Source organism: Python bivittatus, unplaced genomic scaffold (assembly GCF_059951505.1).
Source record: "Python bivittatus isolate LINGU-HERP-01145 unplaced genomic scaffold, Pbiv_v1 ctg000670_np1212, whole genome shotgun sequence".
Lineage (NCBI taxonomy): Eukaryota > Metazoa > Chordata > Lepidosauria > Squamata > Pythonidae > Python > Python bivittatus.
The window spans coordinates 9,080,507-9,101,527 of record NW_028277094.1 but is presented as its reverse complement, the minus strand read 5'-3'; the positions used below and the strand labels follow the sequence as shown (position 1 = coordinate 9,101,527).

At 41.9% G+C, this 21,021-nt stretch overlaps 1 protein-coding gene across 2 annotated transcripts in view; it reads left to right on the top strand.

Annotated features, from left to right (window-relative positions):
- AFF2 (ALF transcription elongation factor 2) overlaps positions 1–21,021 on the top strand; it is a 294,472-nt gene that overhangs the window by 260,606 nt on the left and 12,845 nt on the right. For both annotated transcript variants that reach the window (XM_088151636.1, XM_088151635.1), the window contains 8 exons: positions 434–1,459; positions 5,442–5,566; positions 9,287–9,503; positions 10,673–10,809; positions 11,860–11,923; positions 13,382–13,518; positions 19,824–19,895; positions 20,403–20,496. In XM_088151636.1, coding sequence (XP_088007762.1) covers positions 434–1,459; positions 5,442–5,566; positions 9,287–9,503; positions 10,673–10,809; positions 11,860–11,923; positions 13,382–13,518; positions 19,824–19,895; positions 20,403–20,496 — 1,872 coding nt within the window. The remainder of the gene's footprint in view (positions 1–433; positions 1,460–5,441; positions 5,567–9,286; positions 9,504–10,672; positions 10,810–11,859; positions 11,924–13,381; positions 13,519–19,823; positions 19,896–20,402; positions 20,497–21,021) is intronic.

Below are 21,021 nucleotides of genomic sequence, written 5' to 3'. Positions count from 1 at the left end.
TCAATGAAAGGAACACAGACAGATGCACAGTTCTTCACTTGGGGGAGGTTGGGATATAGCTGGTTGGAAATATCCTGAGATTGTAATTGATGGTGGGCTGAATAAAAGTGTGCATTTTTAGTCTACCTTAATAGAAGAATGGTTTCCAAATCCCAGGAAGTAATTGTTAAATTGGTTTAGTTTTTAACGTTTAGCTTTTCGTTTTTAGTTGTTTTTAGTTTTGGTTCTGCACAGTGTTTCCCAACTTTGGCAACTTCCAGCTATATGGACTTCAACTTCCAGAATTCTCGTCCACGGCCATCTTGGCTGTGGAATTCTGGGATTCGAAGTCCACACACCTGGAAACATGTGTGCCACTGCTGATTTGGAAAAGAAGGCCGCGTTGAACATGAGATCCATTTGGTGTCACTTTCTGAAATCTGTCCTTCTGCAGCCTGAACCCCCCTCAGCAAACAAATGGCAGCTGGATAAATGGTTAAATAAAGTCAATCCCCACAACAAGACGATCATCAACAACCAACATGACAGTCACGGGGAGAACAGTGCACAGTCCCAGAGCAGCACCCAGGTCGAAGGACAGAACAAAGGGAAGGTTAACAACAGCTTGTCCCTGACCGATTCCAAAGACAGGGCCCTGCGCAGCCCCACCCGAGAGAAGGCAAAACCCCGTGTGGCCCAGAAGACCCCAGCAGATGTGAAAAGTTCCAAGCAGAAGTCACCGGCGCACAATGAGACGGCCCCCCAAAGGACGACTGGGAAAAAGCAACCCAAAAAAGTCGAAAGAACGTCCAGCGCAGAAGACTACAACTGGCCAAGACCAAATATGACCAGCAGCACCCCCAAAGACAAGGAGGCGCAAGAGAGCCCAGAGCAGGCCAAGCTGCGGGCAAAGATCGCTGCTGGGAAGACCGCTCCGAGGAAGGAGCCTAGGACAACCACGGGCCCTGCTCTGGAGAAGAAAAAGTACAGGGGCCCCAGCAAAACCCTTCCCAAGTCACGGGAGTTTGTGGAAACAGATTCGTCCACTTCGGATTCAAACACCGACCATGAAGAAACCCTGCAGGCCAAGACCTTGCAGGGGGGGAGCGGCTTGGACAGTGGCATCAAAGCCAAGGACTCCAGCAGCAACCTTCTCAGCGTCAGCAGCTTAATGAGCAACCACAGCAACACCTCAGTGGACCAGAACGGGCCAGATTCAGAGGAACAACTTTTCTCTCCCCTCCCCATCGTTCAGAATGAACCCCTGTCCCCCTTGAAGGAGTTGGAAGAGCTCAAGTACCTTTGGGTGAAAATAGATCTGAGCTTCCTCTCTCGAGTCCCCGGGCAAGATCTGGACTTTGAGAGCCTCTCTGGAAAAGTGGAATCTCGAGAGGGCAGTGCCAGGCATAGGCGGCAGGCTCACGATTCCCCCCTGCCCCCTGCTGAAAAACCCTCTGCTAAAACCAAAAGGAAGCATAAAGTAAGTCCCTTATCCTCAGCTTTCCGTTATTCACTCCTTTGAATAGTTTGTTTGCAGGGTTTTGAAGAGCCGAAGGTCACACTAGATCTTTGAACAGCACGTGGGGTGCCTTGTTCCAACCAGCGAGCGAGGCCAGGGGAAACTAAGTTTGGCTGAATTTCAAGTCAAACTAAGTGCAATAAAGAGGATTCCTCTTGGTGTATTTAAACATTTTCCTTTACCATCACCTAAAAAAAAAAATAGTTGCATTTTTTGGAGGGATTCTTAACTCTGTACCCAAGGCTTTAGAGCTGCACCCAGCTCTTCAGTTTCTGAAAATCACAAGGAAAACTCACATGGAAGTCTCCACTTAAGCACTGAGTTTATTAAGTATCTTTGGGAGAGTCTTACTTCACAGGTTTGTTATAATAAGATGCGGAGAGCCCTGCAAGAAACACCGTAAAAAATTCCCCAAATTGTGCCACTGAAATTCCCAGAGGCCTCCCATCAGCACCCCCAAATAATTGAAGGTTTCTCCCATCTCTTCCAGTGAGGTCACCCCATCACCAAAAGACCTCCTACATCCCACCAATTAGTTGGGAGAGGAAGTTATGACTTCCATACCAGAGGACATTACTCACTCTCATTTTAGGACAACTTTTTCAGATGCACAGTATCACTGCAAAGTCTCTCGTGAAGATATGGCTGCCCAAAATAAGAATAAAACATCAGAACAAATTTTGTGAGATCACCTTACTTTGGCCAAATAGCCTGGGTGGGAAGTTGTTGGTGCCCCAAATTGGTGGATTTGTCCCCAGATAGCAGCAGCATAGTTGGGGTGCTCTCACTGCTGTAAATTGCCTGCTTCTGCCTGGATCTGAAAAGAGTCAAGAAGAATTTGCTGTATGATCAGGGACATTCATGGAGGTTGTCCACAATGTCAAAATGGCGGATGCAACCAGGCGAACAAAGCTCCATTCCTTCTTAACATGGATCACACACATTACATGTATGTTGAAAAGGGAGCAGCTTTGATCACACAGTCGTACCTAATGTGATTTAATGTGGTTGAACCACTCTGTGAACTTCCCCGACTATGGCTGTGGATTAATGGGGGTTTAGAAAGCTAGGTAGGGTCTATGATGGAGAAAGGATAACACAAAGACAAGTTATCTATATGCATCCTTCAACCAGAATTTCCTTCAAATGTTAGTCTCTGGGGGGAAAAAAAAATCTCAATCTACTTTTTCCCCATCCCATCGAATAAGCATGATTTTTAAAAGCAGAATAAATTTTTGGCACAGCATTTATTGGAGCAGAGTTTGGGATATCGCACAAGAGCTTTGCAGGAGAGGAAAAAGATGGGGTGATCAGATGCATCCCCTGGGTTTAATCTAATGCTACATTTGTCAGCTTCATTTTGTGTTGTTTCATTTTTACTGTTCGGAGCATTAAGACAAGATTTCTCTCAATTTTAAACAGGCATCCATCCATCAAAGTCAAAAGAACGCATGCTTTCGGTAACATTTGCTGAGTTTTGTCTTTATTGCACATTGGGAAAAAAATGTGGATTTTGTTACATAAACACCTGTGATTTATCAAAATGCCATTCACTTAAATAGCCATCTTTTTTATTTTTATTTTTTGATCCTTCCCCCCACCCCCCAAACTACCTGTAAAGTAGAATCTTTTCTGAATCAAGAGGCAATGCTTTTATTGTGTGTTTTATACTATTTATGTCCAGGGGTATACCGTTGTGTGGGATATGACTTCAAAGTGAAATGTGCTTTTTGGACAGGAGAGGGGGGAAGATATGTCAAAACTGAATATTTGCAGACTTTTTTTTTTTTTTAACCTACCTGAAAATTGCCGTCCAAAAAAGGCCTGTTTTTAGCATTGCCTGGAAGGAAAGAGTGTGAATCAGGACAAAAGCCTGTCCTTATCTCTTTGCTAAAGATGAAGTAGGACATTTCATGAGCAGCCAGCCCTGACAGGTTTTACAGAATTCAACTGGGGTGCTAAGAATATTAGCTGAATCAATCTGCGCAGCGTAGAGTGCCAAGTGGCACTCATTCTAATTTCATGCATATTTGGGTGATCCAGAGATAGAAGGACTGTGGCAAGAAAAACTGGGGGAGAGGGAAAGGAAAGGGTGGGGAAGGAGAAAGTGGGATAAAATAAAAGGCTGTCAAAAAGAGAGAGACTACAGAGATGGCATCAAGTGAGAGAAAATGACACAAAGAAAGAAGTGGGTGATTGAAAGCAAGAGGAGAAAAAAATCAGGGAAAGAGAGGAGATTGATTGATTGATTGATTGATGATTGATTGATTGATTGATTGATTATGTGCTGTCAAGTCAGTGTTGACTCTAGCAACCACATAGATAGATTTTCTCCAGGACAATCTGTCCCTAGCCTGCGCTTTCAGGTCTTCTAATGGTGAAAGAGAGAGACGGAGAGAAAAATAAAGGCGTATAAAAAGGGGGCAGCAACAGGGAGAGAAAGGGGGCATTTCCACTTTTGGCTCTAGTCCTACTGCCCCTCCACAAAAGGAAGATTTTTGACTCCCTCCTATTGTGGCCAACTGGGAAGCAGCAGAGATCAGTTGTCGGGAGGGGGCAGAGGGAGTTTTTCCATTTCAAACATGGCAGCTGTGGGTGGCCAGAGTTTTCCCAGTAAGCTTCTTGTTCTTTTATGGTTTAGCCACCAACTTATGCATAGTCTGTTGTACAGGAACTCCTGCATTATACTTAATGCAGGTACAGGGAGATCCATAGATGGTTCCTTGTGGACCCCAGGAAAAAGAGAAAGTAGAAACCAGGTTAAGAGCAACCCTCTAATAGGCTGCTCCATTCCAACCTGGCATGACTAAATCTAGACTCTCTGGACTTTCAGTCCCTTATGCTGAAGTTCATTTATTGAGCTGTAGGCTCTTGGACCACTCAATATAGATACATTATCCTTGTCTTCAGTTACACAAAGATCTGCCTGATGCAGTAGAGAACAATCACAGCTTTTGTATCAGCCTGTGCACCAAGATTTCAGTCCTGGTTTTTGTCTCCTGCCTTGTCGGATCAAAGGGTATTTGGCCATTCTCTTCAAGGCCACAGAAGGCAACTTAGATCTGTTGGTGGATGGTTCTCCTTAGCCTGGGAATTGTGGTTCCTGTTTTGCCAGCATCATTCCCAACTCATACTTTTTTCCAACTTAATTGATACTGTTTGGATGCTTTGGGTTGAAGCCCTGTTGCAATTACTTGGATTCATCCAAGGTGGAGGAACCTGTGGTTCTCAGTATGTAGCTGATTTTCAACTCCCAACTCAATACTGTATGGTGAGAAATGCCTAGAATTTAGTGTCACAACATTTGGAGGGCCCAGGTTCTGTTCCTGCAACACAATCAATGGGGGTGCAGTGGGAACATGAGAAATGAGTCAGCTATAACTTAATCAACTCACTCCAATGGGGTTAGATTTAGTCCCAGATAGCTCCAATCTTGCCTAGGGCTTGCCAAGTTCCAGCCAACCAGCCATGTCACAGGAACTCCAAAACCTTCTCAACTGTCCCATTTTATCTATCTAGTCCCCCAAGAAAGAGATCTGGAGAGAAACCTGTCTAGAAAAGCAATCTTCTCCATTACAGGACTCATTGCCCATGCTTCTGTGACAGCATAGAGCACAAACTCTGATTGCAATGGCCAGACCAGGCCATTTTTTCTCTGCCTGGCCAGTGGGGAAGAAGCAATGACATCATGAAGCCTTGCCAACACTCTCCTGTTGCAGGGACTCATGGCTACCAGACACTACCTGAAGAAAGTGGGTGGGTACATTCCCCAAGTGATTTTTCTCCCAGTTAGTAGGATCATGTGTTGCTAGAACCACCAGTAAGGTGATTTGACTGGGGTAGTGACTGATTGGGTTTGCCAGAACCCTTTGATTTCATCAGTTGTTGGAAAAGTAATGTGATGAGAAGCATAACATTCTGGTTTTTATCGTTCTGGTTGAAGCAGTCCGAAAACGTGGACACATTTGGCGAAAACAAGAAACAACGTTTGGAGGAGTCTTCTGCTTCATGCTTGCTTCCACCTTGCATCTCTCCAATACCCAACCACAGAATAACCGGCACAAAAGAGTATGTTTTTTCTACATTTTCAGAATATCTTTCCCAACTGTTTAGAACACGTCATGGGGAAAATCCCACTATGAATTGTCCACGTTATAGTCCTTTGAGGAACTGTAGGCTCTGTTTTTGGCCACCGTTAATTTAAGTTCCTCTGATTTTGATGCAATGTAGTTTTTGTGCTTTACAGCATAGAGCAGCAAAAACAACCTTTTGGTGAGAATCTCGTACTTTTAATATATGGTATCCTAGGATTGCACAGGACACGGGAAGGGCAATAAGGTGGTGAGGGCCTCAGAGCAGTTAAGGCCAAAGTATTTAGCACGTTTTGGGGAGAATCCTTTCTACAGAGATTGGATTTTTTTTTAAAAAATAGACATGTTTAAAAAGTGGAGGCTTCTCTAAAAGTTTGGAAAATGTATTTGAAAAAAAATCCCACTGCCAATTTTCATGGTTTTCTGACTGAATTTCTGGAGTTGCAGAATTCATCAGCATGTCTGTAAGAGTCTTCTGGATTGCAAAACAGGGATTCCAGTCCATTTGGGTTCATAAACCTTCAAACTGCCAACCATTGCCTTATAGATTGACCAGGAAAACATGCATAGGAGGTCAACGTGGAGAAATACTTGTCTTTCTGTTGGAAATGCTAAGGCAAGACCATGCATATTCCAGAAAACCATCCTGAAACTCTTATGGATTGTTTGATTGGCATATAATCCAATATATTTTATAAACTGAATAATTCAGCAACATAGTTTCAGTCCAGCTGTGCAGATATTGTAGAACTGGATATTAGTTACTGTTTTTAAAATTTTAATACGTTGTCTAGAATACCCTCACTAGGTCTAACAAAACCGTTCCAGGATTTTTAGCTTCAAAATCCCATGAAGTCGATAGGTCTCATTCCTGGTTATTATTTTATCCCTCTTATTTTCCATATTTTGTTCATCTAAGAAAGAATTATTACTGTTGGTGGCTACCGGCAATATACAGGAAGGACTAGCCTTACCCTCCACCTCCAGTTTTATTTCTTTCTGGTCTTTAAACTTGAATTCAAAGGATTTATTTTTGACTGATGTTTTTCAACAATGAAACTGCTTCTTCCACCGTATTGTCACACAGTGGTGAAATTTATGTTGAGTAAGTAATCCCGCAATTAACTTAAAACTCATAGCTTTTAAACCATTGTGAAATAAAACCAGCCAGTTTCTAATCTCTTTTATACCTGTGTAATTATTAACTCCACTTAATGCAAATGAATTTATCCCAATTTGCCTTCTTTAAATCCCCCCCCCCCCCATTTCTCAATTCCATGTGAAAATGGCGCTGATAACTTGGAGTAGAGTCCATTTAAGAATGATGCAGATGTAATCTTTCAGCTACATATGTTTATCGTTCTCCAACACTTACATCATCTTTTTTTTTAATCTTTTATTTCCTGCCTTTACCAAGCCCTAGAGATCTACCCCCCAACCTGATGTTTCTTAATTTGAGCTTGTTTTCTAGGTCATTAATTTGATTCCTTTGAGCCCTGCAACTATTGGTATCCTCTGTTAAAATATAATTGTGTTCATCAATAGTTATTTCCCCTATGTTAGCTCTACATTTCCCCTGATCCCAGATGTTTCCAGTTGCCAAGCAATTTTCCCCCTGATTTTCTTATTAGTTATGTTTAACTGAGACTAGGGTCATGATGCAGTTTGCTCTGAATATCCTCCAAGTTCATATTCCACCCAAACATTTAGATAACTTTTGTAATATCACTAGCCCTGCCCATGTTCTTATGGTCCCAATCTTCAAGAAGGATCAGCAGGAAGTCCTCTCTATGAGTTAATGCTTCGGCTCACAGCTGCCCAGAAATACCAGTTCTGCCACTGGGGGCTAAAGCCCAATCTCAGGACTCCTACCTTTTTTTGATCCAAACTTTGCATGTTTGTGACCGATCATGTTTCTACCACCATTCAACATTCCCCTTCCTTGCTAACTAATCTGCCTTTTGTGATCTTGAGTGCATATTCTAAGGACTGGATTAACAGGAATGGTAAGAACATTCCAGTTCTGACCCCACTGCTTGTGACTTGCTAACAGCCACAATTAGATACTAACTGCCATAGATGCTGCTTTCATTAGAACCGGTGGAGCGCTGCAGGGCACAGCCAGGTGAGGCCATACTGAATATCCCCCAGTTGAGAAGTCGTTGCTTTGCTTTGCTTGTTTCTCTCTGATTTGTTGCTTTGAGGTATTGTAAATCTATAAAAGCCTGACACAGACTTAAATTGACTAAGAGGGAGACATCAATTCTTGTTGACTTAATTTGCTATTGAAAATTTGAGTCAATAATCATGAAAAGTAAATGGCAGGAGAATGCAATATGAGTTGTCTAAGGAAGGATTAAAATCCAAGTAATCTTCATTGACTGGACTAGGACAGTAACTAAAATAATAATTTAAAAAATCCATGGTCAGATTAACATGTTAAGGAGTCAGCTGGATCTATCTGACTTGACTTTTCTTTTTTTCTTTCTTTTTCTTGACAGCCATGATTTAAATGGTAGGATTTTTTCCCCCTGGGGAAGGAGGTATATGTTTGCTAAACATCTGCCTCAGCTGTTACTTCGCCAAAGGCATCTCTCTAAGAGCATTTTTGGTGTATCACCTCCAGCTGTTTTCTTCCCAGCATCATTCTTCTTACATGTGTTCCTCCTACACAGGTTGGATGAGGTAGCCACTAGGATGGGAAGACTTTAAAGCAGAGATGGGCACTCCACTTTTTCCAGGCCAGAGGTGGCATTTGGGGGACTCAGGTTGTTGGGACTTACACTCCAAAAATGATGAGACATTCTAGGTCAAAGTCTACATTTCAGTGGATTATAATTGCATTTGTGTTCAGGTCAGATGAAACATGGTTAACAGGCCAACTTCCCAATCACGTAGTCAATAGAGATTGGAAATTTCAGACCCAAGACTTTCAAGAGCGACCCTGGGAGTAACCCAGATAACCTTGGCTGCTAACCCAAGGAGCTAATGAGTAACCATGGGAGTAATGCCTTCCTTAGAAGTATGATTTTCAGCACCTTCTGGAAAGTAGAAGCCAAGGGAACTTCAGCATATGCCATAAGAAAGGGACATCTGAGGAAGACTGCCTACTGATCTATGCTCCTTGTATCTCTTGGGAGCAGAGCCTTCAGCTGGTCCTTTCTAAATATCCATACAGGACAGGTAGATATATAAGGGATATGGCAAACCCTAATTTCTTTTCGTTGATGTTGAAACAGCCCAGTTTATATCTAGGTGTGGGTACCAATAATCTTTAAACATTCTTCACCAAATTTGTGGGAAGGAAGGTTGAGTGGACGACTTCTGTGCATTTCTCCAGAGGGAGGAGAAATTATCCAACATTCTCTCAAGAGCAGAACTTCTCCATAGCAATGACTGTAGGAGCAGTACTGAAAACGTCCCTCCTGATGTCTTCCCTTGGAACTGAATGAAAGCCAGGGAAGCTGTAGAGCACTGGTGAGACAATTGTACAGGTCAACGCAGGACATTCACTTGCTCCCCTTGTCCATTGCATACATCTAACATGCCACACTTCAATCATGAGATTTTTATAGATCTTTGGAAGAATTTCTGCACCATATTCTGTTTCATCAAGCTAGTCAGAAAAAGAAAATGCAGGAGAACATATCCATCCTTCACTAGTTATAATCTCTGGTCCTTCTTTGTTCTTTGACAGAAGCAACTCCATTAAAAAAGTGACCAAAAAAAGGGAAGAAAAGCTCTTTCCACCTCCACTTTCTCCTCTGCTTGACGAGACAGCACCCCGGCATAACATCATTGACAGCAGCTCCTTCAGCCAAGAGAATTCCCTACCAAACCCCTTGCAGACCAACACCTGCTCCAAACACAGGAAGAATGAGAACAAATCTTCTGCCATCTCCAAGGTAATCAGTGTAAGTCGCCCAAACAATTCTTCTGTGAGAAGCTTCTGAAGGCCTACAGGGTATTTCCCACAGCACACTAGACTAGGCTCAAATGAGATTGAGTAATTGAGGCTCAGCAAGTCCTGAGAAACTCAGCCATTGTCTTAGCATGTATGAACCAGGCCATCCCCTAAACTCAGGATATCACATCTATGAGTACAATGGGGTGCTTCAAGGGTAGCCTCAGAAAGATGTTTATAGGGCAATCTGGCTAGCTGGACCATGAATGGCTGTGCTGCTACTGCAAAAAGAGAAACGTGGGAGGAGAGGATACAAATGTCCCATCCTCCCCAGCTTCAAATGCCCATCTTCATGGGTCACCTTGCTCCAAGATGGGCATCCACCATAGCTAGACCTCTGTTGCTGCTGCCACATTTTTCCCAGGAGTCCATTTTAAAAAGCACGACTTCATGATCAGGAAGGAGAGCCACCAGCACCACCAGTGAGTTCATCCTCCTGCCCCAGTTGTGCACCTCAACCTTCTGTTCCTGCACCTGGAATTGGGAGCTTCAGCTCAGTTCCACTCATGATCTGCCATCTGCTTGGCAGTCTTCTGCTCTGCAGCTGGGGGCAGCTAACAAAGTGAGGCTGGTGATGAGGGAGAACCAGGATCCTTACCCCTTTGCCACCCATCACTCTCCTTGAAGTTTTCTACCCCACCTATTCTGGGCCTTTGTCACCTTGATCATGTAAAATTCAAGAGAAGCTGCATAGAATTGATCTTTAATCTGTGATTTAACATCTATGATTTTAAAAGGGCAGGGAATTCAGACATTATTTTTCCAGTGGCAGCCCCTCTGCTCTTCCCGGGCACCGGGCCTAATCATTGGATACTGTGAATTTTTGCTTGCTGTTCGCCTCCTAACATTTTAATTTTACCAAGCAAGCAATGCTACAAGGCACCCATGCTGACATTACACCTTGGGAGAAGTGGGTGTTAATGATGCTGGGCACGTGAGCAATATGTAGCTGATTACACTTAATTAATCTGCTGAGCTTGACTTAGCGACACACAGCCCAAGCAATGAAAAACAGGGGCCTGGATTTTAATTTCAAGGCACGCGCGCTTGCATTATGTGACGTGTAAAGGTATTCTTAGCGTGAAAGCTGAGGTCGCTAATTAAAACTGTTTTCTGCAGGAGGAAGACGCCCACAGCAGGTCTTCAAATACTCTGCTGGAATCTAGCCACTTAGACAACGATCTTTGGTTGACAGCTCCTACCTTCACCAATGGGAATCCTGAATTGAGAAGACCTAAGATAACATTTGATGATATGTTAGTTACCTAATAGCGTGGTTCTTAAGTTCATTGGTTTCACTTGGCTTTGACACACTTTGGTTTCAGAATGTTCTTTTGGTACACTGCCCAGAGCAACTTGGATTGGGTTGGGCTGCATTGGGTTTTGGGCCCTTGAACCAGTTGTGACTCCTAGCAACTCTATGGACAGATTCTTGCAGTTCTCTAGGCAACATTTTCAAAAGTGGTTTGTCCTTGCCTTCTTCCTAGAGCTGAGAGAGACTAGCCCAGCATCACTCAGTTGGCTTTTGTCATTAAGACAGGACGAGAACTTGGGTGTTCCCGGTCCTGGCCCAACACTTTTCCCACTAGAGATGCTGTAAAGTCCAGGCCAGGCCGGACCAAAAGCACATAGCCATTTAAAGTTTAGTCTTCGAAATTATCCACGTCCTATAATTGTCTAATCTGATGTTACAAAGGAAAATAGCTGGAGGAACTGTTGGCAATGGCTATAAATTGTACAAATAAAGAAATAAGTTTGTAGGGAAGAAAACTTCCTGTGCATATATATATATATCAGTAGTATTGTGTAATGAACTCAAACCATTGTGTATTTAACTTGAATTTTGCTTCAAGAGGCTCTGTTCTTAACCATGGGTCATCCATAAACCAGGCATTCTTAACCTGGGGACTACCTGTATTTAGCGGAAGTGTTTTGAAGTCAGTTTCTTCCCGGATGTTGTTTTGACTTCCCAATCTGGACTACAGCACTAAGATTCCCAAGTGGTCTCATCCCCAAATATTTTCCAGAGCCTACCCTGTTTAGCTTCTGAGATGAGTCAAGGTGTGTGGGTTCACAAGAATGGAAAAGGAGAGTGCCATGTATATTTACATGAGCTCTTTAGAAGATGGGCAGGATAAATAAACTGAATAAATCAATTAATTAATAATAAACAAATATTTTTTAAAAAATGTTATCCTGAGCTAAGATTAAGGCAAGCCTTGTAAGAATTAAGTCTAGATCAGGCCAATGTAGAAGCTGAAATCTATCAGCTGTGTCTTCTGATTGTTATTGTTGTGTCTTCCTAGGCTTCACAATGCTGATTACTATATGCAAGAAGCCAAAAAACTCAAGCATAAAGCAGATGCCCTGGTAAGTCTCCAAGTGTCCCTTTCACTCTCCCCAGTTGAGCTCCCAATTCAGAAAGAAATCATATGCCAGAGAGGATTGCAATGCAGTTGTGAGCCTGATTAATAATGCAATTAGATCCATGCCCCTCCCGACTTGTGAAAGCAGCCTAGGGGGTGTTGTGTGGGTGGGTTCTAGCAGTGGTGAATTCTTCTTTGAGTGAGGAAGTTGTTCCTTCACCTCCTAAGTCCTTCACCTTTGGTCTGCCCTCTCATCAAGAAGCCATAACTGGACCCCATGATACTGGACAAAAAGGCCTGGGGACCCCAGGGGACAGGCGATCTAGTGAGGTGGCTCCATTCTTTGTAACTTCTCTCCACTTACTTTTTTGTTTTAGTTTGGTTTTTTATATTTTTTTATACTTTTTAATGTATTTACGGATTGTTTTTTTTAACCTTGTGGTACACTGCCCAGGGTCTCTTGGAAAAAGCAAAATGGGCGGACAATAAATTGTGTAAATAAATAAAATTATGCTAGCGGTTCGTATGCAGCACAGCAGCGTTCATTAGCAGGAATGCCCACAAGGGGGCAGTAATGCAGAGCATCCTCTGGTGCACCTTGTGGCCAAGTGGCCACCATCAGAAAGTTCAAAGTTGCATTGAGCAAGAAACTAACCAACTTCATCGTTGAACGAAGCAGCCTTGAACAAGAGTCAAGAGATATAAGTGGCCTAGTGGGGTGAGCAAGGCCTATCCAAGCCACCAATAGTTTGCTCGCAAGCACTGAACAGAAGTCAGTGACTGGGGTCACATCTCATGTCTTAAGCTATGATTTGTTACCATGGTTTTTTACACAAGCTACATGATTTATGGCCTAACATGTTAAAGCCAGCCCATCATGTAGGTGTTTTAGACTTTCTTGATACATGTGTCAAACTGTAAAAGACTTCATAAGGTGACTCCCCCATTATTTATATGTATTTCCTTCTGTCATGCTAAAAATTATAATTTGGTAACCATTGTTTTGGAGGTCTGGGAGGACCACCTTAAGCTTTTGGGGAGCTTCTGGATGCTTTAAGATGTTCTCCGAATCATATGAATATTCAGATTTCCTATTCATGCAGCTTCCCCTGTTGGCCCCGAAGGGTGAGCACACAGGAACTAGAAACTGGAACACACACGAGTGCTCATATTTCTTGTTGAAATGAAATGTGATGCTCTTGACCAATGTTTCTCAACCTTGGGAACTTTAAGAAGTGTGGACTTCAACTCCCAGAATTCCCCAGCCAGCATGGCTGGCTGGGGAATTCTGGGAGTTGAAGTCCACACATCTTCAAGCCGCCAAGGTTGAGAAACACTGCTCTTGACTGTCTTGAAGACAGTCATCCAGAACATTGAGAAACACTGCTCTTGATTGTCTTGAAGACAGTCAACTGGAACATTGTCTCAAATGTATGTCCACCTTCCCTTCCCTATTTTTCAGCTGGAAAAATTTGGCAAAGCAGTGAATTATGCTGACGCTGCTATCTCTTTCATCGAATGTGGGAACGCTATGGAGCGCGATCCATTAGAGGCGAAATCTCCCTACACCATGTATTCAGAGACTGTGGAACTCATCAGGTTAATGTCTTTTTTGTGATCATTTTCCTCATCTCATTCTGCTTATAATTAGAACTTGCTTCCTATTTTTTTTAAGGATCGTTTTGACCTTGTTAATGATTAGTCCAAGGCATCTCCATCTCAGAAGTCATCATACTTAGTTCTTTTTGCCATTTTATTAATGTCAAGGAAAATTTATAATTGATGGACCCTGTTCCTATAAATTAGCCCTGTTACAGGATAATATGTGTGTTATATAATTTGCAATATTCATATAATTAAAATTGAATGCAGTGGATGGAAGCAAAGCATCATAATTTCATCATTTGGCTGTGTCACTTATATTGGAAAGGGGTAGTTTTATTTTTCCAAATATTAAAGGGAGACCATTGGGGTCTCTCTTATAAATCCTGCTTTTTCAGAGTTTATAAGTTAGCCATAAAATAATTGTTCCAGAATTAATTTTGGCAGATAAGGGCTTCAGCTTACCAACATTTGTTTAGATATGCACAGAAGGGAAGAGGGGGACAGAAGTACATCCAGTTTATATTCAACAAGAGTGTTGATATATTTACTTACTTAAAATATCTGTATGTTATCCCACAGCAGAAAGTTCCTTAGCTGATATAAGGACTAGGTGTATGCACTTCAGCTTTTGTTGTGGGTATTTTATGGGGAATGGACTAAACTGTATTCTTTTCTACATGGGACAGGGAGAGATAGAAAGCTGTTCATGGTCATCTCTCCTGATTCTGCATCAATATCTTTTTTAACATGGAAGAACGTTCCCAACTTACAATTCCAGGCAATCAGGACCACATAGAGAAGAGGCTGATGTCATAGCATCACACAGCCAATCCGCTATGAGGAAGTAACTCCCCCCAAAGCTCTTCCACAATTTTCTTGTTGAGTGAAGTCCAAAAATAATGTGTGTCTTGGACTGAAGCTACCTCCCATTGGTCAGTTAGCTGTAGGAGGACCTGTGTTTGCTGCCTTTTCTTAGATGACTCATTGCAAAGGGGTATGTTCAGCTCCCATTATTCCCAAACAATTCAGGTGCAACTCCCCACAACTGAATTATAGGTGGAATAGGAGAGGGTAACATCCTAGTCATTGCGTTGGGGAGCGAAATGACTTGGGCTGATGGTGTCTGATAGAAATGCCTTCATTTAACTGCTTGGCTACATTCAAACTTGACAGAGTTAAAGATAGCTCTATTGATCAGTACATCCGGCTCTGTTTATGGATTGGTGGATATGAGAGAAGCATGAAGCTGGTGGAGTTATTAATAGGCTGTGTCCTCAAGCCATTTTCAATTTAATTTGCTTTGCTGAAATAACACTCATTTAATATGGGCAACGCTTCTTAATACTGGTTGAAACATCGCAGGTCTATAGCACTGGCCCCTTATGAATCTCAAATGTTGCTAGCCCACCTTTCCATGATAAGTAAGGCAGCTTGCAACAGAGTTTAAAAACAAATATATATCATGGTCATTGGGAAAAAAACAACTAATCTCATTTTTAAACCAGACAGGTTTCCCGCCCCATGTAAGCTTTAATTTCTTTTAAGATTCTGTTAATTAAACATAGTGCACTAATCCACCAGGAGGATCCTCCTGGCCTCATTGCACATTCCTAGAAAATCAGATGGATGGATGTCATCCATTTAGGGCTTGATTTAGAATTGTGTCAAATCAAATCTTTATTACGGTCAAAGACCAGCATAAAGAATTGTGTCTTATCTATCCAGAAAAAGATACCTAAAGAAGCTGGAGTGGTGGAGTCCATCACAGAGTTGAGAGAACCAGCTTGCCTTCCACAAAATAGATCTCTGTGACTAGCCATCACCCCTGCAAGAACCATTTTGTTCCTTACAGCAATGTTGTAAGAAAGCCACAACCTCCTGTTAAAAATATCCCTTTGACGTCCACACATCTTAAAATGGCTAGGATTGAGAAACGCTAGATTACACAGTGCCATCTGGTGGGATCCAGAAAGCAGGCCTTTTCTGTCATGGGACTTGCCCTGTGGAACACCATCCCACCACCCCGAGATTCGTACAGCCCCCATCCTGGCCCTATTTAAATGACCCCATAAGACCTGTGTCCCCAGGCCTTGGGTTAGTGGGGGTGATGGTCTCCTTGCATCATTGTGTCTTCCTTTTCCCTCCCCCTCCTATGATCGTTTTTTTCCAGACAGTTGATGAGTTGTGTATTGTATAATTTTTTATTGCTATATTTTGTAAGTCTCCCAGGGTTGCAACCGATTGGGGCAGTCTATAAACTCTGTCAATAAATAAAATGAAATGGGAGCACTAAACCCACAAATACTGCTTACTACAAATACAAGAGTTTCTACAGCCAACCGTCTAATAAATCTCCCTTCATACATCCACAGCTAAGCTTTACATAGTTTCCTAAACTATGGCATCTGGGGTGCAAAAGCCTGGAGGACCACTGGAGCAAACATCTCCTTGGTGCCATCTCGTGATCCTCCAGTTATTTGCACCCCAGATCAAATAACCCTATCTCAGACTTCCTAGGTAGTAACATAACCATTAGAAAACAGTTTACAGTTCAAGTAAGCTCTTCATGGAAGACTTTGAAATGGGTTTCAAATAGGTTTCCATTTCTGGTTTGAAGACATATTGCATGGTGTTCACACAACATGTGTAACTAGGTTAGATGAAGATCAACTATCTGTAGATCCATATGGTGAGCTTCAGTTCTGTTAACATTTGTTTGCATTTGTATTGTTCTTCCTGTTGGCGTTACATGGTGTCTGTATTGTTTAATATTGCTATCATCAAATGCAAATATCACCCAAGACATGTAATATCCAGATTTGAATCCACCCCTACTATTTAAAGAATGGTCAAGAACCTTCAGTAGGGAAATAGTACATCTTTGCATTAGGAATTAGTGTTTGTTTACGTAGCAGAGAGGTACTGGATTGGAAGAAAAGTGGGTAACTATGGGGAAAGCATATGCCTTGTAAATACTTCAGGGGATTGTTTGCATGCAGGTCTGGTTTCAGCAGAACAGACAGCTGCAAAGAAAGCACGGGGACATGAAAGCAAACCGGCGTGTCATTGGTATGGGCAAAGAGCTGCAACAGTATCTTCTATATAGTCTCTAGCAGCCCTAAATTCTAACTTTAGAAGATGCTGCCTAGCTGTGTGGCACTTAATTAGAGGCATGCAGATCGACCTCCATCCAGTTTGAATGTCCAAACTGATGCAGAAAGTTTCACGAGTTTGATTTGAGTAGGCAGTCTGGTTTGGAAAAGCAACCCCATCTGATTCAGACTTGTGAATGGATTCAGATTTCTGAATGAGTTGGGGAAAACTATGTCTGCAGAGCCACAAAAGCCTGTTAAATCTCCAAATCGGTCAACCTTTCTTAGTAGACATCCAGTTTCATTGGAGGCTTTCAAACCTATCTGGAAATTTCAATGGTGCTGTTGAGTTACTTTCGCGTGCTGTGGTATGTCCGTGCTGGATATTCACACAGCTCTAAATGTAATTCTTTTGTAGCACCATCACTGAACTTCCAAATTTAGACCAAGAAAGAGGAAAATGAAGGGTGTGCAGCCTATCACTGTATTCAGCTCAACCCCATTTATTAATTTGTTTCTTAGATTTGTATCCTGTTTTTGGTTCGAGGGCTCAAGATGGCATACCTAGTGAATGGTTCAGTACTGAGCTAGAAGTAAGACAAAGATATGTGATTTATCCTTGGTTGTTTAATATATGTATGGATAAAACGGATGAAAGTATAAGGAATGCTTTTGGTGACTTTATAGGTATGTTGCCTGGGGCACATGAATATACATGTATTTTTATATGTAAATGATACCATGTTGTTGGCTGAGAACCTGAATGGTTGGCATCAAATGAATGATGCAAGGAGAATCATGGACCTGAAAATTAATGTATCGAAGACCAACGTAGTTAAGTTTGACAGGGAAAATGGAGTAAATTACTGCAAGTTATACATGAATGGCCAAAAAATAAAACAGATGAATTTGTATATCTCAGTGGAACATTTACTAAAAGTATGAAAATGAATGGAGAAATTTTAAGATATAAAAATGACAATAGAAAGATAGGTGGCATTAAGTGGCAGTGATTGGTTTTAAAAGCCTGTTTCCTCCCATTTTGTTACATGAAAGTGAGAGTAGAGTCAAGAATAAATAGATGCCGAAGGAATGTGGATTGAATACAAAAGTGAGTGACCAGAACAAAAGAAATATGTTGAGTTAGTTTGGTCATAGAGGGAAAATGAATAAGGATTGGATTGTAAAATAAAAGAAGGATGAAGAGGTCAAAAGGAAGATTATGGATGGATGGAATTGATGAGATCTGGGGAAAAAAGGAGATATGAGAAGTTTAAAGAACTAAAGACTATGTATGAAGTAGGAATGGAAAGGTATAGCAAATGGTATTGGTATAAACTAGTTTTAGCCATGTTTCCTTTTCTTTTTCTTATCTCATGCCTTTAATTTGTTTGGCCTGCTATTTACCCCTCCTTTTCTATGCTCTGCATAATGTTGCATATCCCAAAAGGGAATTGCAAGATGGGTATGTACGTGTGGATATATGCTAATTATAGCCATTCAGCAGCTTGGATGCCTGAGAAGGATGTTGATCTCTAAGAATGAGGGATAGATTCATGACTTGGAAGGCCAGGACAATGACAGTCTGGTCCCTTGAAGCAAAATGCTTTTTTAAATCCCTTCCCTTAAAGCAATACGAATCTTGGCTCCTTTGCCTAATCCACCAAACAAGATGGGAGTGATTATTAAGAGCACAAGTGAGAGGAAGAGAGGAAGAGAGAGTGAAGCATAGATCAAAAGGACCTTCCGTAACAAGCACATAATGCAGTGATGGGGGTGACGGTGCACCAGGGTGGTCAAAGCAGTGCAGTTCATCTGCACTCCATTACTTCCTTGTAAATGAAACTGCCGGAATACCTTAAAACTTTCGTATGCAACAGTGAACTCTATTACTTATTCTAACATAAGTACTGTGAAATTGTATTAAGGCTCAGAACAATGGTTTTTATATGATGATTTGATTTTCAGAAGGCTAAGTGCATGGAATATGGAAGTAGGAAGGTCCAGGCCAGTGAGGGTGGAGGGGAGAGGAGGAAGCAAATGATCCGTCTTCCGTCGTTCAAAAGCTGGGGCAGGATCCGTTGCACAGAAAGAGACTCAGGATTCAGTCTGTAGAGTTGATATCCTGCATGCAAAACCTGAGGCCCCCAGGGGTGCAGGTGGCCCTGAAAGCAGTGATTATGGACCCCAGGGCTCCTTCAAATGCACCACGCTGACAAGGGGGAAACTATGAAATGTACGAACAGAGAGCTGGAGTAGATGATACCCAAGGTCCTTCCCAATCTTACCTTCTATGATCCTATAATTGGAGAGTAATCATACTAATTGTAGCCATTTTAATTTAATGGAAATGTAGATGAAGGAAAATCAGTTTAGTTTTTGACCTGGAACCACCCACTATGTTGGGGAATAGGGAAGGTCTGTTTCCTTATTCCTAAGAAAAATTGTACATGCCTGATTTTTGCATTTCATATTCAAGCTTGGGAACACATGTGCTTTTTCAGGTTGCCTGTATCTGAAAATGTCAAAAGGAGCAGCAGTGGAAGAAGGTTTTAGGATGGGACTTTGAAAGTTACTACCAGTCAGAACAGAAACATACAAGGGAAGGAGATATTGATGTGACATTCTTCACTGTTGGACCCAGGGCGACTTAGAGCATAAGGATTTTTTAAAAAAAATAAATGCAGATTAATCCACCTGTGCAGATTGTAGTCAACCATCTTCAGTGCATCAGGTCTGATGCAACAAAGTGCCTCTTGGAAGCCAGATCTACACACTGAGTAGTAGCTTCTGTACCGTAGGTGTGCAGACGTCACTTTCTGTGAGCAAAGCAGATTGCCCTGGTTGTTCCAGTCTGCTGGTTGAAGTACTTGGCCAAAATATTTTGAAAGGTTGTTCAACCTTTGTCCAAATGAAGGGTGCCTTCAAAGATGGCTGTGGTCCTACCGATTAATCATAAAATAGAAACAATGTCGGTTGTTGCAAAAGGCAGGCAGACATTTCAAGCCTGCGATGGGGGGAACTCACATTCCCTGAAGATCGATTTTTCTAGTACTGTTTTTATTGAAGATGGTAGTTGCCATTTTGAAGGGCAATGGGTGCCCTGGTGCTTGTTTACAACCTTGAAATAATTAAGCTGTGTCCATGGCCACCATTGTTCCTTGATGCAACCCTGTTCAATCTCTTCTCTTAAATCTCTCTCTGAAGGTATGCCATGAGACTTAAGAATTTCACTGGGTCTTCTGCCACAGAAGGAGACAAGAAACTTGCAGTTCTCTGGTGAGACATCTTCCATCCTTCTAAATTATTTTCATCAAATCATTTGACACTTATTAAAGCCTTCAGTGAAGACTAAACTTTAGAGCCTTCTGGCCTCTCTCTCTTCTCCCAATATTTCTTGCCTTCCTATTCTCTGGCCATTTCTTCCTCCTCTACTCTTCTTGCCTGTTGCTCCTTTCAGTTGCCTGCTCCTCACTCCCATCTTTTTCTTCATGTTGAACCTTCTTATTCATCTGCCTCTCTCCTCAGTGCTTGTTTCTTGAATTATCTTTTTTCCCTCTTCTTTTACTGTACTGTTTTCTGCACATTTTATTTTTTCTCTTTTTCTTTTCCATATATTTCCATATTTGCCTTTTATCTTTGTTAAAACTCCTAATAAAAAATATTTTTAAAAGGGGGCTAGGTCATGCTAACCCAAAGTGATTCTCTACTGTGGTTTGTGTCATCTTCTAGTTCACCAGAAGTAATGTCAGGTTTGTGTTTGTGTGTGTTTCCAAATTACTATAGCTACCGCTGCTTATCCCTTCTCTATCTGAGAATGTTTAAACTAAAGAAAGACCATGCAATGAAGTACTCCAGATCCTTGATGGAATATTTTAAGGTAAATGTCATTTAATTCCTTTTTATGCAGGAATGGCGGGGAGAGAGACAGAGAGGGAAATACCATATTTTTGCAGCTGGGGTAGAACAGCTTGCTATTATGTTCAGCTACAAAAGGTTACAAAGGGTGGGACCTTGTCATAAAGTGTCCTCAAGGAGGCAGGTGTAGAGTAGAATGAGGTAGATTCTCCTCCAGAGATCCCTCCAAGATAGCCCCTAGGGAAAAACATGGTTTGACCTTGGATGGAAGGTTTTTTTCTGGCAAGGTGACTTCTTCCCAAAACTTACTGTAAGGCCTTTGCCACAATGTATAAGGTTATGAATTTTTAAGAAATCGAGGAACTGTGTATTTAGCTTAACTGGCCTTCAGCACAGAAAGTGCCACCCGACTTGCAATTTATATACATAGCCGCTGTCGGAAAAGCAACCCCTTGGTGTATTTACGTGTGTGAGTGTGTGTGTGTGCTATGTACATATATTCCAGTGGATGTCCTAATGCTGTGAAACATTGATACACATACTAAAG